The sequence below is a fragment of the Solanum verrucosum genome, unplaced genomic scaffold, assembly GCF_900185275.1.
Source record: "Solanum verrucosum unplaced genomic scaffold, falcon-dt-bn FXZP01000252.1, whole genome shotgun sequence".
In the NCBI taxonomy this organism is placed as follows: domain Eukaryota; kingdom Viridiplantae; phylum Streptophyta; class Magnoliopsida; order Solanales; family Solanaceae; genus Solanum; species Solanum verrucosum.
In genome coordinates, this window is record NW_026019988.1 from 6,334,832 (window position 1) to 6,362,221 (window position 27,390).

The window sequence follows — 27,390 nt, forward strand, 5'->3', positions numbered from 1 at the left end:
TGCTTAACAACTTGAGGTAGTACAAACTCCCTAGGACATCAGGTAGAACACCACCATAATCCATATGCAAGTACAACACTTATATATGTCGAAACACATATATATGTTGGAACACATTAGGAAAAACTGGATCGAAGAACATAATTGACCTCAACTTCAAATTAGAAAGATCAAGTGAGTGATACCTTTCTCCTTGACTATGAATGGCAAGTCTGATACATGAAGAGGATATGGAGTGCTTTCTTGGATGATAAATGTCAAAGAGGTTTGTGTCGGATGCCTTTTGTATGGCAAGATCACGGAGTAAATCATGAACCCTACACTTAGTAACTTTTTCCAAAAATATTTTTGCCACTTGAACCAAGCTTCGTCTTATCAGCACATTTAAGAAGTCTTCAGCGACATCGTCCATTCTTTCTTCTCCTCTGGGTATGATGAAACCCTCTGCCATCCACAAACGTATTATGTCATCAGCATCGATCACTTGATCTTCTGGAAAAATACCAATGTACAGAAAACACTGCTTGAGCACAGCTGACAAATCGTTGAAGCTTAATGATAGTATGCTGGAGATTTCAATAGATTTATCTTCAATAATGTTCTTCCAAAGGCAGTCTTTCACCTTTTGCCATTCGTTTAGCCCCTTTTTATGCGAAAGTAGTCCGCTCAATACAACAATTGCAAGAGGTAAGCCTCTACACTTTTCCACCATATCCTTAGCTAGACTTTCCATTGCTGGAATCATTGCTCGAACATCAACTAGTTTCCTACAAAAGAGGTCCCAACTTTCTTCTTGGCTTAGGAAATGAAGTTTATGAACAAAACCTCTTTTGTCTGCTCTTTCAGCGACATCCTCTTTGCGCGTGGTAATAATGACTGCTGCTATTCTTGCTATCCGGGAATGCTCTTTCCAAACTCTCCCATGCTTCTTTCAGCCATACATCATCAACCACCACAAGGTATTTGCGTTCTTTTAATAGATCACGAAGATAAATTTCTAGATCTCCTTCTGTCATCCTTTCCAACAAATCTAGAGTTTCTTTGGTGCGACCTTGGATGGATTTTATGATATTCCTAAGAAGATCCATTGTGTTGTACTCTTGAGAAACACATATCCAAGCGCGTGTAGGGAAACTAAAGGCTATATTAGGACTGATGTAAAGTTTTCTCGCAAGAGTGGTCTTGCCTAAACCCCCCATTCCATAAATGGAGAGGACGCTTCGATGAGGCTCTGCTTTGAGAAGTTGAGCTAGCAATGTTTGTACAACATCCTGAAAGCCAACAAAAATGTAATCCTGGTCATCCACAAAAATGCTAAGGTTTTTCAAGCTGCTAATGTTGTTTAGGGAGTAAGATATGTTAATATTAATCATGCTTAATTCTAGGAGATTGACTAAATCAACATCTTTCCACTGATCACAACAGATGTCTTTAAGAGCTTGAAGACCAGTGAGTTTGCTTATACGTACCAGAGGTTCTGAATACCGAGCAACTAAATGTCTTAGATTTATTAGGCCAGCTGTCTCGGGGGGTAGTTGGCACAACCGTCTGAATTCACTTTTGACACAAAGTGTCTGTAAATTCTTGAGGTTGCCAATGGAGGAGGGAAGATTACCGATACCTCTCAAGCTTAAGAACTTGAGGTGGTACAAACTTCCTATGGCATAAGGTACAGTGCCACCAAGAATATCCTAGTACAACACGTATATATGTTGGAAAACACTACTGAAGTTCATAAGACTCATCTTACGAAAATCGTAATCAAAGAACATAATTGACCTCAGTTTTAAGTTAGAAAGATCAAGTGAGAGGTACCTATCTCCTTGACTATGAATGACATGTCTGATACATAAAGAGGATATGGAGCGCTTTCTTGGATCATAAATGTCAAAGAAGTTTACCTCCAATGCCTTTTGTATCACAAGATCGCGAAGTAAATCATGAACCCTACATACAGTAACTTTTTCCCAAAATGTTCGAGCTGCTTGAACCAGGCTTCGTCTTATCAGCTCATTCAAGAAGCCTTCAGCGACATCCTCCATTCTTTCTTCTCCATTTGGTATGAAACCCTCAGCCATCCACAACCGTATTATGTTTTCAGCCTCGAGCACTTGATCTTCTGGGAAAATACCAAAGTAGAGAAAACACTGCTTGAGTGCAGTTGACAAATCATTGTAACTTAATGATAGTATGTTGGAGATTTCAAAAGAGTCATCTTCAATGTTCTTCCAAAGGCGGTCTTTCACCTTTTGCCATTCGCCTAGCCCCTTTTTATGCGAAAGTAGTCCACTCAATACCACAATTGCAAGAGGTAAGCCTCCACACTTGTCCACCATATCCTTAGCTAGCCTTTCCATTGTGGAGGTCATTGCTCGAACATCAAGTAGTTTCCTACAAAAGAGATCCCAACTTTCTTCTTGGCTTAGGAAACGAAGTTTATGGACAAAACCTTTGTGGTCTGCTCTTTCAGCGACATTCTCTTTGCGCGTGGTGATAATAACTCTACTGCCATTCTTGCTATCCGGGAATGCTCTTTTCAAACCCTCCCATGCTTCTCTCTGCCATACATCATCAACCACCACAAGGTATTTGCATTTTTTTAAAAGATCACGAAGGTAAATTTCTAGATCTCTTTCTGTCATCTTTTCCAACAAATCTAGAGTTTCCTTGGTGCAACCTTGGATGGATTTTATGATATACCGGAGGAGATCCCCGGTGTTGTACTCTTGAGAAACACATATCCAAGCACGTGTACGGAAGCTATTGACTATATTAGGATTGATGTAAAGGTTTCTCGCAAGAGTGGTCTTGCCTAACCCGCCCATGCCATAAATGGAAATGACGCTTCGACAAGGTTCTGCTTTGAGAAGTTCATCTAGTAATGTTTGTACAACATCCTGAAAGCCAACAAAAATGTAATCCTGGTCATCCACATATGAGGTAGTTCTCCTCAATGTTGTAACCATGTCACACTGATTGTATGGCCGATTACTTGGTCCTTCTCCTGCATTATTATTGATATTTGTAATACCATAAGTCTCTCTCTTGCGAGAGATATCCATAATTCGTTGCTTGAGTGATTGGATCTCCTTGGAGACTTTGTAGAATTTGGTCTCTTTCCTACAGATGCAAGCGCAACCCTTGAGACGACTAGCAAATCCATCATCACCTTTACCAGTCTCGAAGATGTAAGTCTCGAGTATAGAGACAGCGTCATTAGCAATAGAGTTGATCTCAAACACCCATTGTTGAACTCTTTGATCTCTACTTTGCTTTTGTTCTGCATCTTTGAGGAATGACTGCATGAAGAGTAGCCCATTTCTCAGCCATGTAATTTCATCCCTGAGACTTGTTAGCAGAGAAACTTCTTGTATGAGGAAATCACATAATTTTTGAAGTGCAAATGACACAAAGGCATCAGCCATCTTCAGGAGTTTTGATTTTTATCTGGAAAAGAGGGGTATGTACAGAATAATACAAGTGATTAAAGTTTAGAAAAAACAAAACATGACCATGTGGTTTTTTAAAAAAGAATTACGATTAGACAACCATTATCAAAAAGGATAAAGATGCAAGCTAAGTGAAAGGCACTTTTTTTTTTTGAAATATGTATTAAAGTTTCTTTTAGAAATATGAAAATTATGTTCCTGTTTCTTCTTCTTCTTCTTCACTATTTTTGAGTTAATAGGCAAGGACAACGAAGAAAGCTAAAGGAAAGGAACATTAGACCTGCTCGATAGGGTAAAAAAAAATTCTATAAAGATGATGGAGTTACGTTGTAGGAAATGGTAAAGAGTAAGTATCATTAGGATATCATCAGTTGGAAATTGTCATTGGCATTGTCGGTTTAGAATATAATGAAGTAAAGAAAATACAAGCTTAAGTCACCTACCGTCCTTTAAAGTTGTCAGTAGAATTCACTTAGCTAGACGCCTCAACTAGGACTAGTATCTATGGAACACCACTTTCCTTCAACATTTGAGCAACTTAAATACTTTTTGCCCAAATGACACTTTGTCTATGATTCACCTCAGATGGACGCGTGAATAGAATTTTTGCAGCTTATGTGGTTCAATGTTAATATTTTCCTCTGCATCTATGAGGAAAGACTGTATGAAGAGCAGCTCATTTCTCAACCATCGCACATCCTCTCTTCGACTTAAAATGCATGTTAACTTCCTGTATGAGTAAATTTCCCAGCTTTTGAACTGCAAATGACACAAAGGCATCAGCCATCTTCAGGCGTTTTGGTTTTTAACTGTTTCCTGTTATTAAAGGTGTCTGCTAATTGCTGCCAGAAAGAGTTATGACTGTATGCTGAATTTCACTGAAGTGATGATTTCTTGGTTTTGCTTTAATGTTTTGTTTAGTTTCCTTCACAGGTATTAAAGGCTGCTTTGTTTAATTTCTGCTCATTATTCATGTATCATGATTCATGAATCATGAGTAGACATATTTTCTCTCTTCTTCCTGTTTTCCTTCATATTTTTATAAATAAATTTATTTGTTCAACAAAATGTAGACAATGAAACAACTTGGTATTGTTCATCTTGTATTCCTAAGATACTTAGAACAAAACTTTGAAGAACTTTGTAAGAAACAACAAAGTTAAAGAATATTTTCAAACTAGAAAAATTAAAACTAGGAGAGAAAAAGAATCAGAAACAAATTAGAAACAATATAAAAATATTTTTCTCAAAGAAAGAAAATCGAGCTCACTGAATGCACAGTGTCCCCTTAAGGAAATTATTCCCCTCAAGTACCCGAGGTTAATGGAATATATCCTCCCAGGATAGAACGATCTTACTCACCGGTGTATCGGTACCTAAAACCACGGTGTCAGCGAACCACTCAACGGCAGTAAAGTACATTTAGAATACTAGATTTAGTAGTAGTAAAAGAAGTCCAGAAATAAATTTTTTCCACTAAAATGAGATGAAATCCCTCAATTTATAGAAAACAAAGGGTAGTGTGAAAAGGTTCTTATTGTGCCTTACCAGAAAGGTCACAAACCTTTGGAAAAGTCACAATCTTTCGGAAAGGTCACCACCTTTCATAAAAGTCACAACTCTTCATAAAAGTCACAACTCTTCATAAAAGTCACAACTTTTCATAAAAGTCGCAACTCTTCATTTTCCATTCACAGCTTTTAAAACCGAACAATCCCCCGCATGAATGGGGAATGACTCCAAGATGAAGAAACGGACAAGTATTTTACAAGCAAGAATTAATTGCATCTGGATAAGTAGATTCCCCTTGGATTTCTCGTAGTGAACATATGTCGGATATACTTGGTCAATCGGTAGATGCGATATCTTTGAACCGTCGAGCTTTGGTGTATACCTAGACAACCATATGTCACACAATGAACCCTTTACCATTTATGGTTCTTACGGTCATGGTTTGTTTGTATATTGATGACATGTTGATCATCAGTAGAGACACTAATGACATAAATGCTACTAAACGTATGCTAGAAAGCAAGTTTGATATGAATGATCTTGGAGTTGCTGATGCGATCTTAGGTATAAGAATCCTTAGAACTCCATAATGTTTAGCATTGTCACAGTCTCATTGCATCGAAAAGGTACTTGACTAATTCAAATATTTGGATTTCAATATTGTCAAGACTCCAAGAAATGTGAGCTTTGCATTTCAAATGAGTGAAGGCGGAAGTGACTCACAATTGGATTGTGCTAGAGTATTGGGAAGTATGATGTATATCAAGAAGTGTATGCGATCAGATATATTATGTGTTATTAGTAAACTGAGTCGGTTCACGAGTAATCCCAATCAAACTCATTGGATGGCAATGAAAAGAGTTTTGGGGTATTTAAAACATACTCAAAACTATGTCTTGCATTATAACAATATCCAGCAGTATTGAAAGGATATAGTGATGCAAATTGGATCATCAGGATCAAATGAAGTAAAATCCATGAGTGGATATGTATTTACTCTTGGTAGAGGAGCAGTCTCTTGGAAATCTTCCAAAAAGACATGTATCGTTATCTCTACAATGATCTCTGAGCTAGGTGCTCTAGATAAGGCCGGTGAATAAGTTGAAAGACTCTGGAATTTCTTGATAGATATTCTTTTTTGGTCCAAACCTTTGGCATCAGTATGCATACACTTTGATAGTCAAGATGCAATAGGTAGGGCATGGAGCATGATGTATAGCGGAAAGTCTCATAATATAAGATATAGACATAATACTGTTAGAAAACAACTACTCTCTAGTGGAATTATCACAATTGACTATGTAAAGTCAAAGGATAATCTGTCGGATCCACTTACAAAAAGCCTTCATTCTTTTGAAGGTGACAACACTTGGTCCTCGCAAAATTATGAATGGGAGCTTTGAGACTATCACATACAACAAGGGCTGCGAGAACAAGTCTTGAGCTTCAACAGATGTCGGAGATCTTATTTCTGCAGAATATGTATGTCTTGGTGCATCTTTAGCAAGTAGGTTACTTCTGAAGGTTCTTTTCCATTGAGGTTTGCATTAGTACATGGTCGATGTTGACAATTTAACTTTGATTTTACTTTATCAACCTTGTCACCTAAATACACCTTTGCAAGCAGGATATCTAATGCAATTTTTATTGACGTTTACTCTATACACTCTACTATGGAATCAGCCGTTATTCATACATTTTACATATATGAGCTTTATGTTTTTCCATGTGTTACTTTGCCGTTCTTTTTTGTTCTGCAAATCATAAAAAATTGACCATGGCTCAAAATATAAAATATTGGGGCTCGTGCTCAGCACGGCAATGAGGTTTTTTTTATGCCTATGATACATTAAGTCAAACATAAAAGAAGTGACTTAACATGCACTGAACTACTGAAATTGATATGCCCAACCTATTATTTTGGTGAAATTGATCTATTCACTGCGAAAAAGCATAGTTGAGATAACTTGCATTGTGATTTCCTGTTACGTGAATTTGTGAATAACAATCTGTACTTTGTCAACTGCCTTTTTTGTGAAAAACTGATGTGTGCCATTGTATATTTCCATTTTGTTACTCTGTAGGCGTATTTGGTGTTGTTTCCGACATTCATGCTATGCAATCATGAAGTGAAAATGATCAAAATGCTCCTTAATATACGAGATTTGGTTCCATTTGGTCCGTAATGTATAAACATGATGGACATAGTCTTTAACATATTCCAAAAAAAAAGTTATCACCTATGCCGTATAAGTAAAGACAATCACTACTTTTTCTCTCAAAATTAAATGAGACCTTCGACATCTTCCTCCATACATGGCCCAATAATCGAAGATATTCTATGCTTTCTTCCATACTCTATTGAATATATTTACCATACAATTGCATTTTTTTCAAGCCCTACCCTGCATTGAAAGTTCTCCCATGGCTCTTTCATGTTAGGACTGGGAATTTCGATGTGGTTTCTGAAATCAAATTGAACGCTATGAGAAGGTACCTTTGTTTTGTAGTTTGATAGCTCATTTGCAATGCCCATATCGAGGGGTCACGAATGTTACTACTTAATCCCTAGAAAATTAAGATAGACCAAGTTGCCTATGGCATCGATCAGGTGGAACAATTAATCAAAACATCATAAAATCATTTTTCATAGAATCCCAAAAACAATTCTCTTCAAACCAATTCCACACACTCAAAAAGCTCAAAACAAATACAATTTAAACACTAAAAACACACTCCTGAAACCTGATTAATGCTCCAATCAACAATCCAACTTTAGCCATACCAATCCCTTCAACTGCTTCTTTCTTCCCCTGCTTAACTCAAATTGTAAGACACTATTTAATATTAATATTAACTAGTATTCATCATCAATTAAAGATAAAAGATTATAATGTTCATGACAGTATCAAATGTAAACCAAATGATATATTGCTCATTAAACTCGGGAATAATACATAAACATGCCCTTAAACTTGGCTTCAGCTGATATTAATGCCCTCCAACTTTGAGTGTGCACAAGTAAGAACTTAAACCTAAATAAAATAGAACAGATAGACACATTCGTCCTTGGTGGCGTCCTACACGATAATTTTGTGTCCTATGTGGCATCTTACATGTATTATGCCACAGGACGTGTGTGTCTACTTATTCGATTTTATGCAAGTTTAAGTATCTAGTTGTGCACACCTAGAGTTGGAGGGTATAAATGACAGTTGAAGCTAAAGAGCATATTTATGTATTATTCCTTAAACTCATTATGTTTTTGGTACAATGAAAGTCATTTTCGAGGAAATATTTGTAATCTGCTTACCAAAATAGTTTCATAAAAAAGGGTGAAAGTCATTTTCCATAGAACTGTATTTAGATTCATATTAGTTGCTCAAAACAGTTTTATCCCATGAAAATCCTTTTTCTAGGTACAAAAATGACTTCTGCATACAAGACAAAATCTCAGCCATAATTAGTTTACTTATAAACAATAATTTGTAGTTGACTTTCTTTTAGTAAGTTGATATCGTAAAACAATTAAATTAAACTTAATACTAACATATCTGCAGAAAAGTTGAGTAAAACAAATTAAAGAAATGGTCATTGGGGATTGGGATTAATTACCTCTACGATTATGGAATAGGACATAATATATGCTTGAAAAGCTTCATCGATAAGGAGTTCTCTCCACGTCTTTCATTCTCTCGGGAATCTCCTTTAGCTTTGGACAATCATAGATACCAAGACCTTTAATGAGAGGCATGACACTTGTGCCTAAATGCCATCTTTCTAGCTTCTTAAGACCATCAAGACGAAGGAACTCTAGTTGACTGAAACTGTTATCACTGCAGGTTAATTCATTTCCTTCATAAGCTCTTAATAAATCGAGATTCCTGAGGTTTGGCATCATCCCCAAAATAGGCATCGGATCTTTCATGAGTTTTGAGTCCACAAGAACCATCATGGTGATGGAATTTGGAAATGCGTCTGAAAGAGGCAGTTTCTCTATTTCCCCTTCTAACCACAATTTCTGGAGCTTTTGACAAGAAGTAAGAAATTCAAGGGCTGGGAATGATTCATCATCTTCACAACACAATGTGACAGTGTTAAGGTTATTCAAGCTGCTAATGTTGTTTAGGGAGTAAGATTTGGTAATATCATGCATGCTTAATTCTCGAAGATTGACTAAATCAACAGGGTCAACATTTTTCCACTGATCACAAGCAAGGCCTTTAAGAACTTGAAGACTACTGAGTTTGTTTATACGTTTCAGAGGATTTGAATAAGGAGCATCTAAATATCTTAGATCTATCAGGTCAGCTGTCTTGCTGGGTAGTTGGCATAAGCGCCCGTTTTCATTTACGACACGAAGTGTCTGTAAATTCTTGAGGTTGCAAATGGAGGAGGGAAGACAACGGATACCTGTCAATCTTAAGTACTTGAGGTGGTATAAACTTCCTATGGCATCAGGTATAGTTCCACCAGAAATATCCAAGTATAACACATACATATGTTGGAACACACTACTGAAGTTTATAAGACTCATGTTAAGAAACTCTGGATCGAAGAACATAATTGACCTCAACTTTAAGTTAGAAAGATCAAGTGAGAGGTACTTTTCTCCTTGATCATGAATGGCATGTCTGATACATAAGAAGGATATGGAGTGGTTTCTAGGATCATAAATATCAAAGAAGTTTACCTCCGATGCCTTTTTTATCACAAGATCACGAAGTAAATCATGAACCCTACATAGAATAACTTTTTCCCAAAATATTCCAGCCACTTGAACCAAGCTTCGTCTTATCAGCTCATTTAAGAAGCCTTCAGCGACATCCTCCATTCTTTCTTCTCCTCTTGGTATAAAACCCTCGGCCATCCACAACCGCATTATGTTTTCAGCCTCGAGCTCTTGATCTTCTGGAAAAATCCCAAAGTACAGAAAACACTGCTTGAGTGCAGTTGACAAATCGTTGTAGCTTAATAATAGTATGTAGGAGATCTCAATAGAGTCATCTTTAATGTTCTTCCAAAGATGGTCTTTCACCTTTTTCCATTCATCTAGACCCCTTTTGTGCAAAAGTAGTCCACTCAATACAACAATTGCAAGAGGTAAGCCTCCACACTTGTCCACCATATCTCTAGCTAACCTTTCCATCGCTGGAACCATTGCCCGAACATCAAGTAGTTTCCTACAAAAGAGGTCCCAACTTTCTTCTTGGCTCAGGAAACGAAGTCTATGGACAAAACCTCTGTTGTCTGCTCTTTCAGCGACATCCTCTTTGCGAGTGGTAATAATCACTCTGCTTCCATTCTTGCTATCCAGGAATGCTCTTTTCAAACTCTCCCATGCTTCTCTCTGCCATACATCATCAACGACAACAAGGTATTTGCGTTCTTTTAATAGATCACGAAGGTGAATTTCTAGATCTCTTTCTGTCATCCTCTCCAACAAATCTAGAGTTTCCTTGGTGCAACCTTTGATGGATTTTATGATATTCCTAAGTAGATCCATGGTGTTATACTCTTGAGAAACACATATCCAAGCGCGTGTTGGGAAGCTAGAGACTATAATAGGATTTTTGTAGAGGTTGTTCGCAAGTGCGGTCTTGCCTAAACCGCCCATACCATAAATGGATATGACATTTCGACGAGTCTCTGCTTTGAGAAGTTCAGCTAGCAATGATTCTACAACATCCTGAAATCCAACAAAAATGTGATCCTGATCATCCACATAGGAGGTAGTTCTCCTCAATGTTCTAACCATGGCAGACTGATTACTTGGACCTTCTCCTGCATTATTGATATCTCTAATACCATAAGTATCTCGTTTGCGAGAGATATCCATGATTCGTTGCTTGAGTGATTCAATCTCCTTGTAAACTTTGTAGAATTTGGTCTCCTTCCTACATATGCACGCGCAAGCCTTGAGACGACTAGAAAATCTATCGTCATCACCTTTAGCAATCTCGAAGCTAAAAGTCTCGAGTATAGCAACAGCGTCATTAGCAATAGAGTTGATCTCAAACACCCATTGTTGAATTCTTTGATCTCCACATTGCTTTTGTTCTGCATCTTTAAGGAAAGACTGTATGAAGAGCAGCTCATTTCTCAGCAATCTAACTTCATCTCTAAGAGTTGTAAGCAGGGAAACTTGTTGAATGAGGAAATCACCCAGTTTTTGAACTGCAAATGACAGAAAGGCATCAGCCATTTTTAGGAATAACTACTTTCGATTGAAAAAAAGAGGAGGTTGTATATTGGAATATAAGTTGGAAAATGGGAGAAGAGATCATATTATACCGTTCAGAAGCAATAGACATAAAAGTAAGACCTCAAATAATGTGAATTATGTTTAGAAAAAACGAAATATGACCATGTGGTTTTTTGAAAAAAAAATCAATTATTAGACAAGGACATTACAGTTCCCATTGTCTTAAAAGGACAAAGATGCAAGGTATGCGAAAGGTACAGTTCAATAGAAGCATATTCTTATTCTAACCAATCAAATTCATTCTACACCAATTGATATTATTCTATAAAGATTATGTTGATGATGGAGTTGAAGCAAATGGTGAAGAGATCAAATACACATCGGACACAAATTGTCGTGCAGGATGTCACGTGAAATGCGTTTGTCTATTTGTTTAACTTTATACAAGATTAATTTTCTACTTGTGCACATCTAAGTTGAAAGACATAAATGTGAGGTGAGACCAAATTAAAGGGCATATTTACGCATTAGTCTTAATGTCGTTTAACACATTTATAGGGAACAAAAACCGAACAACAATTTTCAACAACTATATCGAAAAGTGGCAGAATTCAATATTCATTATCATCATTTAAGAGAGATTATCACTTATCACTTATATTACATCGCATGCTCTTCAAATGTAATCTAACCCAATTCGCTCAATCTGGTTAAGTTTGGGTTGGTTTTTGACCCGCCCATTCATTAGCTGAACCTATTTTAACCAAATCCACTCAACCCATTAAAAATTGGGTTGATATGTAACTTAAATTGGCTCATGACAATTCTTGTCAAAATGTTTTTTAAAAACTTTTTTTTCAATTTGATATGTTATATATAGTCATAATAAAGAAAATAAATAAATTTATTAGTACTAAAATAGTTTAAAAGAACAAATAAAACAATTAAGTTTAGTAAAAATTGGATTGGGTTGGGTCTTGACACGATTATTATCTTAACCCTTATGACCCGCCCAAATTTAGTCCAACCCACCCAATTGCTTATTTATTCAATTTTAGATAAGTTTAATGTTTACTTGTGCACAACTAAAATTAAATGTCATAATTGCTAGCTGAAGCCAAGTTAAGTTTATTTTTATGTATTATAATTAAGTAACTAACAAAGATATAATGAGAAAAAAATTAAAGCAATGTGGCAATCCCACCAAATTAGTCATGAGTCATGAAATAAATTAAACTTTTTATTGTTTCACAAGGATGAATTGGGTGAATTACTTCTTTAGGTCACTTGAGAAAAAATTGTAGTTTTTTACCAAGATATTCATCTTTACATATAAGAAAAAAAAAATTTAAAATTATATTTAACAATCGAAACAAATTTGAAATAACAATGACCCAAATTTCATATTGGTTCCAAATACTTTGGGGCCAGAAGAAGAGACAATTGCAGTGGAGAAAAATTGAGATGATGAGATTTCTTCTTAGAAACCTCCATTTCTCAACTATTTGAGGTAAGAATTGAACCCTCAAATTGTGGATTTAGCTTATAATTTTCTTATGAGATCGAATTGTGATATCACAACTTTTGAAAATTGCGGGTTTTCGTTTTAGGCGTATTTTATTGGGTTTTGGTGTCTAATTGATATGCCCCACGAATTATTGCGGTGAAATTGATGTATTCTCTGTGAAAAAGCATAGTTGAGATAATACATAATATATAAATATGCCCTTTAGTTTGACCTGGTTTCATATTTATGTTTTCCAACTTTGGTGTGCATAAGTAGACACTTAAATTTGTATAAGTTGAACAAATAAACACACGTCCTACGTGTCATCCTACATATTGTGTCCTACGTGGTGTCCTATGTGTATTATGACACATAAAGACTTATGTGTCTACTTGTTTAACTTTATATAAGTTTAAGTGTTTACTTGTGCACATCCAAAGTTGAAGGTCATAGATATGAAATGAGGTCAAGTTAAATTAATTTATGTCAAAATTGGCTGGCAAACTCGGGACTTTCTATCTTGGGAATAAGAGCAATACTAGTGGAATTGACTTGCCTTAGAATCTTGCTGGTTTGGAAAAATTCCAACACTGCTCTAGTTACATCTTGCCCTACAATGCCCCATGAAGCAATGCAAAAACTACTTCCAAACCCATCCGGACCTGGGCCTCTATTTCTGTTAATCTTGAACACTGTCTCCTTCACATCATGTGGATCAAAGGGTTGGATCAGCTCCTTTCTGTGCACCTCCGTAAGCAGTGGCCCCTGTTTTTTTATTAATCCATTTGCATGTCTTACTGTTTTACTACCAAGAAGGTCTCATAAAACTGAACAAACATATTAGCAATTGCGGTTGGCTCATTTTGTGAAACTCCTGAACTATCCTTTAGTTGAGTAATAGCATGCCTCAACTTCTTGTGCTTTATGATAGAGTTGAAATACCTTGTGTTGTCATCACCCTATCTAATCAATGTAGCTTTACTGCGTTGTTGCAAGAACACTTCAGCCAAATAGGAAGAATTCCGAAACTTGTGATAAGCCTGGTATTCTAACTGTTGACGTGCCTCATCTGTAGGACAGGAGTGTAGAGCTTCTTGCACTTTCCGTAAAGTATCCCTATCTGTATTGGCTTCAGCAACAATATTTGAAAAAGCTTCTGAATGTAACCCCTTTTGCCTCCGCTTCAAAAGTTTAAGTCTCCTCACCACCTTATACATCATGCAACCCTCAATATGTACACCCCATCCTTCCTTCACAGTTGTCAATAACTGAGGATGTTGTGCCCACACATTACAAAATTGGAAAGATCTTTTAATCGTAAGACTGTCTGATATGATTTTTGCGGGGCAATGATCACTTACGCCCTCAGGAAGGAAGATCATATCGAAAATGATTTGTAGCAGACTAAGGAAAGCAATCTATCATATAGTAGCATCAAATCAATCAGCATTTGTTGAAGGCAGATCTATGATGCATAATGTGCTTCTTTGCCATGACCTATTGAGACACTATAATAGGAGGAATGCTTCTCCAAGATGCCTAATGAAAATAGATTTGAGGAAAGCTTATGACTTGGTTAGTTGGGAGTTCCTAGAGGAGATGCTGATTGGATTTGGGTTTCCTGGGGAGTTTGTCAAATGGATTATGCTATGTGTAACAACTCCAAAATTTTCAGTCAAAGTGAATGGTGGAAATCATGGGTTCTTTGCTGGGAAGAGGGGGCTTAGGCAAGGGGACCCTGTCTCACCATTACTATTTGTGCTAGTGATGGAATATTTGTCTTGAATTCTGAACAGTATGGGGAATTTACCAGACTTTAGATTTCACCCTATGTGTAAGAAATTGAAGCTTACTCATCTTATATTTGCGGATGACTTGATGATTTTTTCAAAGGTAATATGGAGTTTGTGAATAGAGTTATGGAGGCATTGGCACACTTTACAAAAGTGTCTGGGTTGGAAGCAAATATGGAGAAGTCAAGCTTGTTTCTAGCTGGAGTAGATGATGGCATTAGAGACCAACTGTTAATAAGGACTGGGTTCACTATCGGGGAATTTCCTATTAAATATTTGGGTCTACCTCTTTCTCCTAAGAAATGGAAGTTGATGGATTGTCATGCACTCATTGCTAAAATCACTCAAAGGATCACTGTGACTTATTCTAAGCATCTGTCATATGCAGGTAGGCTACAAGTGATAAATACATTCTTGTTTTCTATACAGAGTTTTTGGGGGGCAGTTTTATCCTTCCACAGAGTGTATTGAAAGAAGTGGACAAAATTTGTAGAACCTATCTATGGGGAGGGTCTGAGGATAAAAGAAAGGTTGCACTAGTATCATGGGAACAGGTATGCTTTCCAAAGAGTCAACGAGGATTAAGCATTAAAGGTAGTAGTAATTGGAATGTTGCATCTGTGGGGCAACTTATTTAGCAACTAACAGTCAACAAGGAGTCGTTATGGGTAAAATGGGTACATGACATATATATAAAAGAGGATATCTCTATTTGGCAACACACATCCCCAGTGGACAGTAGTTGGTATTGGCGGAAACTAACTTCTCTCAAGGCACAAATGCATCAATGGTACATTCAAGACAGGTATCAACTCACAAAAGATGGGGAGTATTCTATTACAAGTAGCTACTTGGCAATCATAGGTCAGAGACCAAAATTGAAGAATGCAGAATTAATATGGACCTCAATGGCCTTGCCTAGGCATATATTTTTGGTATGGCTGGCTGTACATGGTAGGCTGCTAACACGAGAGGAAAGTGAGGCTCCACATTCAAGATGATGAGACTGATTGTTGCCTATGTGATGAACAAGTGATGGAGACTAATTCTCACTTGTTTGAGCATTGTAGATGGACTAAAGAAGTATGGCTGGAGATACAGAAATGGAGACGGGTAAGTGTTTCTGCTGGAGGTATACGGCAGGTCCTGGAAAACATCAAGAAGAAGCACTGGAGGAAATTTCAGAAGGAAGTCATAGCAGCTTGCTATGGAGCTGTGCTTTATCATACTTGGCATGCTAGGAATTGGAAGAAATTTAGAAATAAGTATGTACATATTATAGAGACTGTCGCACAGATAAAGAAGGAGATAGGGGAGAGGATACGTTTACTTAGTAAAACTAAGAGAGCACAGAATTGTAGAAGCTTTATTAGAGAACTAGAGATGTAATTCGTTGTTTGTTTTGTTGTAGGCCTCATTTCTGTTAATAGAAATAAGGTGTTCTTTAGCTGTAATTGTTCTTTGGTGGTTATGGTAATCTTTTTACAGTTGTTACCAAAATAAAAAATAAAAAAAATTATGAACCAAAATCTGTACTTTGTCAACTGCCTTTTGTGAAAGTCTGATGTGTGTCATCGTCTGACTTTCGGTTTTGTTACTCTGTAGTGGTGTTTGGTGTTGTTTCTGCCATTGATGATGCAGTGTTGATCTTAATTACTAGCATGGAATGAATGTGGCAGCATTTAAGTAGACGTAAGAGGGCATCATCTGCCATTCATGATGCAGTGATTGGATTATTTTGGTACGCATTGCATCTCTACTTTTGCATTAATAGTGGCGTCTTTTGTAGTTTATAGAATCTGTCTAAAACAGAAACAACGAGGCATCGGATTTTTGAGCTTGTGTGTACAGAATCAGAAAACCCAAAAAATAGGTACTAAAGCTAGTTAGGTAAATGAACTCCTTTGCTATGCAATCATGAAAATGCTCCTTAATATACGAGCTTTGGTTCATTTAGTCCTCAATGTATAAACATAATGGAAATAGTCTTCAAGGTATTCCAAAAGAAGTGATCAATTGGTCCTAATTAAGCCGTATAAATAAACCGAGACACTTGACATCTTCCTCCATACACGGCCTACTTAGGCCTCGAAACAGGGTAGCAACAATGCAAATCCTATAATGCTTTGTGCAAAAATCCATCTAAAGCTCACAATCAGTAGCTGGATGCAAATACACAGCATACTTTTCATTCTTTTTGGAATCTGATGCAACTTCAAATTAAACACTCATGTCTACCCAAACCTTTAATAACAGGCATGGCACTTGTAGCTGAATGCCAACTCACCAAGTTCCGAAGATCAACAAAGACGAACAAACTCCAACTGACCAAAAATGTCTTCAAGTGACAGCTTCTTCTCCTGTTTAACCGGAATATTATTAACACACTATTTATGAAATAAGACTTCATGTATGCTTGAAAAGCTTCACGTCTTTCATTCTCTGGGGAATCTTGTTCAGCTTTTTACAGTGATCAATACGAAGACCTTTAATCAGAAGCATGGCACTTGTGGCTAAATGCCATGTGTCTAGGTTCTCAAGACAAGCAAGACTAAGGAACTCGAGTTGACGGAAGCTATTATCACTGCAGAATATCTCTTTTCCTTGATAAGCTCTAAGAAATTCGAGTTTTCTTAGGTTTGGCAACATTCCCAAAATAGGCATTGGATCTTCCATGAGTTTTGAGTCCAAAAGAACCATCATTGTGATGGAATTTGGTAACAGAGACAGTTTCTCTATTCTCCCATCTAACCACAATTTCTGGAGCTTTTCACAATAATAAAGAAATTCAAGGTCTGGGAATGATTGACCACCTCTACAAAACAATTTGAGAGTGCTAAGGTTTTTCAAGCTGCTAATGTTGTTTAGGGAGTAAGATTTGGTAATATCAATCATGCTTAATTCAAGAAGATTGACTAAATTAACAGGGTCAACATCTTTCCACTGATCACAAGAGATGTCTTTAAGAATTTGAAGACTAGTGAGTTTGCTTATATGTACCAGAGGTTCAGAATACGGAGCAACTAAATGCCTTAGATTTATTAGGTCAGCTGTCTCAGGGGGTAGTTGGCACAAATGTCTAAATTCACTTTTGACACAAAGTGTCTGTAAATTCTTGAGGTTGCCAATGGAGGAGGGAAGATTACCAATACCTCTCAAGCTTAAGAACTTGAGGTGGTACAAACTTCCTATGGCATAAGGTACAGTGCCACCAAGAATATCCAAGTATAACACATATATATGTTGGAACACACTACTGAAGTTTATAAGATTCATGTTCCGAAAATCTGGATCGAAGAATATAATTGACCTCAACTTTAAGTTAGAAAGATCAAGTGAGAGGTACTTTTCTCCGTGATCATGAATGGCATGTCTGATACATAAGGAGGATATGGAGTGGTTTTTTTGAATCATAAATGTCAAAGAAGTTTACCTCCAATGCCTTTTGTATGGCAAGATCACGAAGTAAATCATGAACCTTACATTCAGTAACTTTTTTCCCAAAATGTTCCAGCCACTTGAACCAAGCTTCGTCTTATTAGCTCATTCAAGAAGTCTTCAGCGACATCCTCCATTCTTTCTTCTCCTCTTGGTATAAAACCCTCGGCCATCCACAACCATATTATGTTTTCAGCCTCGAGCACTCGATCTTCTGGAAAAATACCAAAGTACAGAAAACACTGCTTGAGCGCAGTTGACAAATCATTGTAGCTTAATGATAGTATGTAGCAGATTTCAATAGAGTCATCTTCAATGTTCTTCCAAAGGCGGTCTTTCACCTTTTGCCATTTGCCTAACCCCCTTTTATGCGAAAGTAGTCCGCTCAATACAACAATTGCAAGAGGTAAGCCTCCACACTTGTTCACCATATCCTTAGCTAGCCTCTCCATTGGGGAGGTCATTGCTCGAACATCAAGTAGTTTCCTACAAAAGAGATCCCAACTTTCCTCTTGGTTTAGGAAACGAAGTTTATGGACAAAACCTCTGCTGTCTGCTCTTTCAGCAACATCCTCTTTGCGCGTGGTGATAATAACTCTGCTGCCATTCTTGCTATCCGGGAATGCTCTTTTCAAACTCTCCCATGCTTCTCTCTGCCATATATCATCAACCACCACAAGGTATTTACGTTTTTTTAAAAGATCACGAAGGTAAATTTCTAGATCTCTTTCTGTCATCCTTTCCAACAAATCTAGAGTTTCCTTGGTGCAACCTTGGATGGATTTTATGATATACCTGAGGAGATCCACGGTGTTGTACTCTTGAGAAACACATATCCAAGCTCGTGTATGGAAGCTATTGACTATATCAGGACTGATGTAGAGATTTCTTGCAAGAGTGGTCTTGCCTAAACCACCCATGCCATAAATGGAGATGACACTTCGACAAGGCTCTGCTTTGAGAAGTTCAGATAGCAATCTTTCTACAACATCCTGAAATCCAACAAAAATGTGATCCTGACCATCCACATAGGAGGTAGTTCTCCTCAATGTTGGAACCATGGCAGACTGACTGTTTGGCCGATTACTTGGTCCATCTCCTGCATTATTATTGATATTTGTAATACCATAAGTCTCTCGCTTGCGAGAGATATCCATAATTCGTTGCTTGAGTGATTGGATCTCCTTGGAGACTTTGTAGAATTTGGTGTCCTTCTTACAGATGCAAGCGCAAGCCTTGGGACAACTAGCAAATCCATCGTCACCTTTACCAGCCTTGAAGCTGTAAGTCTCTAGTATAGCAACAGCGTCATTTGCAATAGAGTTGATCTCAAACACCCATTGTTGAACTCTTTGATCTCTACTTTGCTTTAGTTCTGCATCTTTGAGGAAAGACTGCATGAAGAGTAGCTCATTTCTCAGCCATCTAACTTCATCTCTGAGATTTGTAAGCAGGGAAACTTCCTGAATGAGGAAATCACCCAATTTTCGAACTGCAAATGTCACAAAGGCATCAGCCATCTTCAGGAATACTACTTTTGATTGAGGAGGCTGAATATTGGAATACAAGTCAGAAAATGAGAGATAGAGATATACACTCAGAAACAGTTGACATTAATAGTGATTAAAATTGAGTAAAAACGAAAGGCATAATACATAAACATGACGCTTAACTTGGTTTCAGCTGACAACTGTGACCTTTAAGTTTGGGTGTGCACAAGTAGATGCTTAAAATTGTATAAAATTGAACAAATAGACATATTCATCCTACATGGCACCTTACATGGAAAATTTGTGTACTATGTGGCATCCTACGTGTATTATGCCATGTAGGACACGTGTGTCTACTTGTTCAATTTTATTTAAGTTTAAGTGTCTACTTGTGCACACTCAAAGTTGGAGAGCATAGTTGTCTGCTGAAGCCAAGTTAAGGGTGAAATATGTATTAAAGCTTCTTTAACAACCATTACACAACTTGTGGGAAAATATATGTATAGATAAAAGTCTAAAAGTAAATAATTAAATGTGTTGTACAATGGTCCACCTAATAAAAAGAATTATGATTGTCAAATATGTCAAACACGAATGTGGAAAATGAACAAGAAAAATTAAAGCAATGAAAGTGAAATGTGACCCATTTGACTGGGCAAGAGAAAATCAAAGTGTTCCCATTTGAAAAAATTAGAGTAATGAAAGTATATATGGAGAAAAGTCTATCAGTAATAATTATGTGTTGTCCAATTTAATGGTCCACCTAATAAATTTGTTTGGGTATGGTGATAATTACATCCACAATTTTGTATTGAATTTAAGTTGTAGAATTGATGATGAATGTAAATATTTAACTAAAAATATTCATTATATCTTAACTTCTTTTTTATTTTTCCTTTTAATAGAAATATTTTCTTGTTATATCTAACCAAATCAAATTCTTTATACACTTTGATATTGCTATAGATTTTTTCTCTCTCCATGGAAAGTTATTTTCTTGTTAAGTTCATAGACAATAACAAATAAGAAAGCTAAGGGAAAGGTACATTATTTCCTTTTAAGGTTAGATTACGTTTGGCGAAAAAGGCATGTCCTTAAATTTGAGTGAGTAAACTAGACTTCTAAGGATTTGATTGTTTTGGTAAGCGTTGCCAGAGGCGTATCTAAGGGGGTCACCGGGTTCACATGAACCCTGATCCCCTCCCGAAATCATATATAGTAGTGTTATAATTTTAAAAAAATATTGAAATATAGATGCGTGAACCCACATTTCAAGTATCACATAATGCGATTATGACTGGGTGCACCTCTCTCCGCGAGGTTAGAAAGTTGAATTTTATATTTATCTTGTTTTATTTTTCTTTCTAAAATTAGATAACACTTCTCTGAGTAGTAATTGGTATATAAGAATTAATTTTAGACCTATAATTTTAAAATTTTAACGGTTTTTAGTAGTAAAAACCTAAATGTCAAACCGATCAAATTTATATCATAGATCAATCTTTATATAACAGTGCACCCATCATCTTAAAATCCTGGATAATTTTGCAGTAAAAGTTGTGTCCTTTTATACCTTGTTGAATCTGTCTGAAACCATAAACCAAAAACTTAAGATACCAAAGCTAGTTAGATAAATGAACTGCTTTGCTATTGAAGGAGGAACAAAAAACACTAAATTGTGGACAAGAGAGTATCATATACTATTTTAAATATCACTTAGCATATAAACCATCATCTTAAATGTTGATAAGCAAGAGAACATACAGTAGAACAATTAACTAAAACATCACAAAATCATTTTTCCATTGACAGCTTCTTCTCCTGTAAAATACAAAAGATTTATCAACTACCTGTTTACTTATAATGTTTAGGACTGTAATTTGCAGCAGAGTGAGTAAAAGGAATTGAAGAAATAATCATTGGGGAATGAGATTTATTACCTCTATGATTATGAAGAGGCTGAAATAGGACATCATATATCCTTGAAAAGCTTCAGCGAAAAGGAGTTCTCTCCACGTCTTTCATTCTCTCGGGAATCTCTTTTAGCTTTGGACTAAAAGACTACATGAAGAAGAGCTCATTCCGCAGCCACTGCACATCTTGTCTGAGACTTAAACGCAGGGAAGCTTCCTGTATGAGAAAATTGTTGCGGAAGCCAAATATATAGAGAATGATGGAATCACAACTGCTATATCTAAAGGTAGCTAATAAATAGTAAATGAGACAACAATAAAAAGAACACCAGGAATTAACGAGGTTCGGCAAACTTTTGTTTTCTTTTGCCTACTCCTCGGACCCAACTAACCAATATTTATTTCACTCCAAAAGAGTACAAGTGAAATGCTACAAGAGAGAAAGAAGATCAAATGCCTTTGAAGATGAGAAGGCAAGTGAGAGGTGTGTTACAAATGAATTAGCAGCTACCTATTTATAGGAGTGAATTCTTCCTATTGATGTCATCCATGACTTCACAATGTGTCAAAATGTCAAGATTTACCTTGTGAAACCATTTTATGGTTTACCTAATTTTCACCTACAAAAGGTGCTATCTTGACTTTTGTACCAATGAAGAATTATCTTCCTAACTACCAAATCATCACATTAATTCATCTTTGAATCTTGTCAAATTTAACAAATCTCCACCTTGGCAAGATTCTCCATTTTCAACCTTCTTTCAACAACAACTTTTGATTGTGTCTTCAACCTCAATCTTCAATGTTCAACAATGTTGATCAAGTTCAAACAATGTTGAAACTTGACCGCAGTCACCACTTTTGTCAGCATATCGGCAGGATTATCCGTAGTATGAATTTTCTGCACAGTGACTCCACCTTCTTCTATGATGTCTCGTATGAAATGATATCGGACATCAATGTGCTTCGTCCTTGCATGATAAACTTGGTTCTTTGCTAATTGAATAGCACTTTGACTATCACAAAATATTGTGATTCCTTCTTGTCCAATACCAAGCTCTCTAAGCAATCCTTGAAGCCAAATTGCCTCCTTCGCAGCCTCTGTAATTGTCATATACTCTGCCTCAGTGGTAGACAAAGCAACTGTTGACTGCAAAGTAGACTTCCAACTAACTGGTGCGTTTGCAATAGTGAAAACATAACCAGTAGTTGATCTTCGTTTGTCCAAATCACCTGCATAATCTGAGTCACAATATCCAACAAGATATTGACTATCCTTATGCTAAAAAACCAAGCCAACATCTACAGTACTATAAATATACCATAGAATCCATTTTACAGCCTGCCAATGATCCTTCCCAGGATTATGCATGTACCTGCTTACAACTCCAACGGCGTGTGAAATATCTGGCCTTGTGCAAACCATTGCATACATCAAGCTACCAACAACATTCGCATATGGTACTCTTGACATATATTCTCGTGCAACTTCATTCTTTGGCGACATAGCATCACTAAGCTTAAAATGAGAAGCAAGCGGAGTGCTAACCGACTTTGTTTTCTCATTCATGCCAAATCGATTTAGTACCCTCTTCAAATATTCTTTCTGAGATAAAGAAAGCTTCTTTGAATGTCGATCTCTTTTTATCTCCATGCCAAGAATCTTCTTTGCCTCACCCAAATCCTTCATCTCAAACTCCTTTCTTAGTTGAATCTTTAGCTTCTCAATTTTCTCTCGACTTTTAGAAGCGATCAACATATCATCAACATATAGGAGAAGATATATAAAGGAATCGTCTTCAAGCTTGCGCAAATACACACAATGATCGTATTTGCTTCTTATGTACCTTTGTTGCAACATAAACTTGTCAAATTGTTTGTACCATTGTCTAGAAGATTGTTTCAATCCATACAACAATTTTTCAAGTTTGCACACCATATTTTCTTTTCCATCAACTTTGAATCCTTCTGGCTGAATCATGTATATTTCCTCTTCCAAGTCTCCATGTAAAAATGCAGTTTTTACATCCAACTGAACTAGTTCCAAATTCAACTATGCTACCAAAACCAACAAAACTCTAATGGAGGAGTGTTTTACAACTGGAGAAAATACCTCATTATAATCAATTCCCTTCTTTTGAGCATATCCTTTGGCCACCAATCTTGCTTTGTAGCGAACATTTTCTTGGTTAGGAAATCCTTCTTTCTTTGCAAATACCCATTTGCACCCAATTGCTTTCTTGCCCTCCGGGAGATTGGCCAATTTCCACGTATGATTCTGATGAAGGGACTGCATTTCTTCATCCATGTCAATCTTCCACGTATTTTCTTCTAAACTTTGGACTGCATCTTTATAAGTGGTAGGAATGTCAACGGCTGCAATTGAGTCTGCACAAGCCACCATATCTATGAGTCGAGCAGGTTTTCTTATTGTCTTTTTTGGCTTGCCAGTTGCTATTGATTCAAGTTGTGGTTGAGGTTCTTGAGATTGAACCTCCCCTTCGACTGTCTCTTCTTCCAGAGGAAAATCTTCTGTTGTTTCCTCGTTTGATCCCAATGTTGGGAAAATTATTTTTCCCTCAAATTCCACTTGCTTTGAAGCACCATCAATTGTTACCTTATTTGTCAAGGCAGATTCATCAAAGGTAACATCCCTGTTGAAAATATTTTTTCTTGTCTCTGGACACCATAAACGATATCCCTTGACACCAGAAGTAATTCCCATAAATAAAGCTTTGTTTGCTCTTGGGTCCAATTTTGACTCTCTTACATGATAATATGCAATTGAGCCAAATACATATAAAGAGCCATAATCCTCAGCAGGTTTTCCATACCATTTTTCAAATGGTGTCTTCCCACCAATAGCAACAGATGGTAGACGATTAATGAGGTGGCATGCATATGTTATTGCCTCAGCCCAAAATTCTTTGCCCAAGCCAGCATTGGACAACATACACCGAACCTTCTCCAGCAAAGTTCGGTTCATGCGTTCTGCCACTCCATTTTGTTGTGGTGTATTTCTAATGGTGAAATGTCTGACGATGCCATTTCCTCACAAATTTTCTGAAAAAAATCATTTTTGTATTCTCCACCGTTGTCTGTGCGAAGACACTTGATCTTTCTTCCAGTTTGAGTCTCTATCATCACCTTCCATTTGAGAAAAATTCCCAATACTTCATCTTTTGTTTTCATCGTATACACCCACAGTTTTCGGGAAAAGTCATCAACAAAAGTTACAAAATAGTGTTTCCCACCTAATGAAGGTGTTTTGGAAGCACCCCAAACATCTGAATGAACATAATCCAAAATACCTTTAGTATTATGGATAGCTGTTCCAAATTTAACCCTTGTTTGCTTTCCCTTGACACAATGCTCACAAAACTTCAAGTTGCAAGTTTTTACTCTTTTTAGCAATCCTTGATCAGATAAAGTTTTCAAGGATTTTCCTCCTGCATGTCCCAAGCGCATATGCCACAGCCTGGTCATTTCTGCCTCTTTATCGTCATTGGATATTGTTGTCGCTGTCCCAATAACTGTACTACCTTGATAGTGGTACATGTTATTATTTCTTCGAATTGCCTTCATTACCACCAATGCACCGGAGCATATTCTCATTATGCCATTATCTGCAATGACTTTGAGTCCCTTTGACTCTAGGGCTCCTATAGAAATGAGATTTTTCTTCAAATCTGGTACATATCGAACATCTGTTAATGTTCTGATCAATCCATCATGATTTCTTAATCGAATTGAACCAACACCATATGTGGTAAGAGGATTATTATTTGCGGTGTGAATAACTCCACATTCACCTTTTTGTAAATCAACAAACCAGTCCCGATTGGGACACATATGATAGCTACAAGCTGAGTCCATCAACCATACATCAGATAATTTGGATGGATCTGTTGTAACTAGTGAGTAATCAGAGTCATCACAATCAACCATATTTGAATCCATGACAGCCTTCCCATTATTTGGTTTGATCTTTGCTATTCAACTTTGGGCAGTCTTTCTTCCAGTGCCCTTTTTCTTGGCAAAAGGCACATTCATCTTTGCTGAGTCTGGATCTTGACTTAGATCTTCCTTTCTTCGTTCTCATATGATTTTGAGAACGACCTCTTGCAATCAGTGCTTCTGCTTCTCCACCCTTTTGTTTTTCTCTCTTTCTTTGTTCATAACTATATAAGGCAGAACAAACTTCTTTGAGAGATACTTCATCATTCCTATGCAGTAGAGTAGTTTCAAGGTGCTCGAACTCATCGGGAAGTGAACTTAACAACATTAAGGCCATATCTCCATCCGTAAAAGTCACGTCCATATTCCGCAACTCTGTCGCCAACTTATTAAAGCTGGTGATGTGATCATTCATTGTGCTACCAGGAATATAAGTGAAGCTTAACAATCTTCTTTTCATGTAAAGTTTATTTTGACTATTTTTTTTCAAGAATTTCTCCTCCAATGAATTCCACAATTTATTTACGGATGTTTCCTTCGTGCATGGATACGTTTGTTCTCTTGCAAGGTAAGATCAAATGGTACCGCAAGCAACACGGTTGATAATCTTCCAATCTTCTTCTCCTACACCTTCTGGTTTCTTTTCTTCTATGGCAATATCTAGCCCTTGTTGAAAAAGAACATCAAGGACCTCGCCTTGCCATATTCCGAAATGTCCTGACCCGTCAAAAATTTCAACTGCAAATTTCGCATTTGACACAATTCTTGTCATAAGCGAAGATGCCAATGATGACGTATTATTGACACTCGATGTGGACTCATCATTTTTCTTGTCTCCCATTTTTGCTACAAATACTATTTACTAGCTAATAATGCAAAAACCAAAGTAAATCTTTTTCTGGTGTGGAAGTTTAGACTGTGCTACAACCACAGAGCATACTCAGATAATACCTTGGCTCTGATACCAATTGTTGCGGAAGTCGAATATATAGAGAGTGATGGAATCACAACTGCTATATCTAAAGGTAGCTAATAAATAGTAAATGAGACAACAATAAAAAGAACACCAGGAATTAATGAGGTTCGGCAAACTTTTGTTTTCTTTTGCCTACTCCTCGGACACAACCAACCAATATTTATTTCACTCCAAAAGAGTACAAGTGAAATGCTACAAGAGAGAAAGAAGATCAAATGCCTTTGAAGATGAGAAGGCAAGTGAGAGGTGTGTTACAAATGAATTAGGAGCTACCTATTTATAGGAGTGAATTCTTCCTATTGATGTCATCCATGACATCACAATGTGTCAAAATGTCAAAATTTACCTTGTGAAACCATTTTATGGTTTACCTAATTTTCACCTACAAAAGGTGCTATCTTGACTTTTGTACCAATGAAGAATTATCTTCCTAACTATCAAATCTTCACATTAATTCATCCTTGAATCTTGTCAAATTTAACAAAAATCCCCTAGTTTCTTAACCGCAAAAGACACAAAGGCGGCATCAACCATCTTCAGCTATATGTGAGGTGGAAAAACAGGTCTGTATACCAGATATTGGGAGAAAGCTGAAGAATGAAATACAGAGATAGGAAGTTGAAGTAGCTGAATCCTAGACAAATATTGATGATAATGCTTTGTGGAAAAAGAATTAGAGAAATGAAAGTGAAATGTGCCCCATTTGACTGGGCAAGAGAAAATGGAAGTGTCTTCATTTTAAAATATTAGAGCAATGAAAGTGAAATGTGCCCCATTTTTTATATGGAGAATTAAAATGTTCTCAAAAGAAGAAATTAAAGCATCTTTCAACAACCACTACACAACTTGTGGAAGAATTTATATGGAGAAAAGTCTAAAAATAACAATTATATTTATTGTACAATGGTCCACCTAATAAGAAGTATTACTATTGTCCAATATGTCAAACACGAATGTGGAAAATGAACAAGAAAAATTAGAGCAATGAAAGTGAAATGTGGCCCATTTGACTGGGCAAGAGAAATGTGGCCCTAATGCTGTTGATGATGGAGTTCAAGAATATGGTACAGAGTGAGGAAATTGGCAATTGGCATTGTCGGTTGAGAATATAATGAACTAAAGAAAATTATAGGCTTAAGTCATCTGCGAC

The 27,390-nt window shown here is 36.7% G+C and overlaps 1 protein-coding gene, 1 long non-coding RNA gene and 2 pseudogenes across 2 annotated transcripts in view; 1 reads left to right on the forward strand and 3 right to left on the reverse strand.

The window, feature by feature from the left end:
* LOC125818771 (disease resistance protein RPP13-like) overlaps positions 1-10,856 on the reverse strand; it is a 48,400-nt pseudogene extending 37,544 nt beyond the window's left edge.
* The window catches only part of LOC125818744 (disease resistance protein RPP13-like), a 43,381-nt gene extending 23,938 nt beyond the window's left edge, over positions 1-19,443 (reverse strand). Inside the window, exons 1-2 of the mRNA XM_049498256.1 lie at positions 18,449-19,443; positions 1,902-2,449 (exon numbers count right to left, since the gene is read on the reverse strand). Of these exons, the coding sequence (XP_049354213.1) occupies positions 1,902-2,449; positions 18,449-19,424 (1,524 nt within the window). The 5' untranslated portion in view covers positions 19,425-19,443. The remainder of the gene's footprint in view (positions 1-1,901; positions 2,450-18,448) is intronic.
* LOC125818758 (disease resistance protein RPP13-like) overlaps positions 1-27,390 on the reverse strand; it is a 74,480-nt pseudogene that overhangs the window by 17,846 nt on the left and 29,244 nt on the right.
* LOC125818775 (uncharacterized) lies at positions 2,253-18,666 on the forward strand. The gene is made up of 2 exons (XR_007442416.1): positions 2,253-2,615; positions 18,615-18,666. It is a non-coding gene; the product is annotated as an uncharacterized LOC125818775 (long non-coding RNA).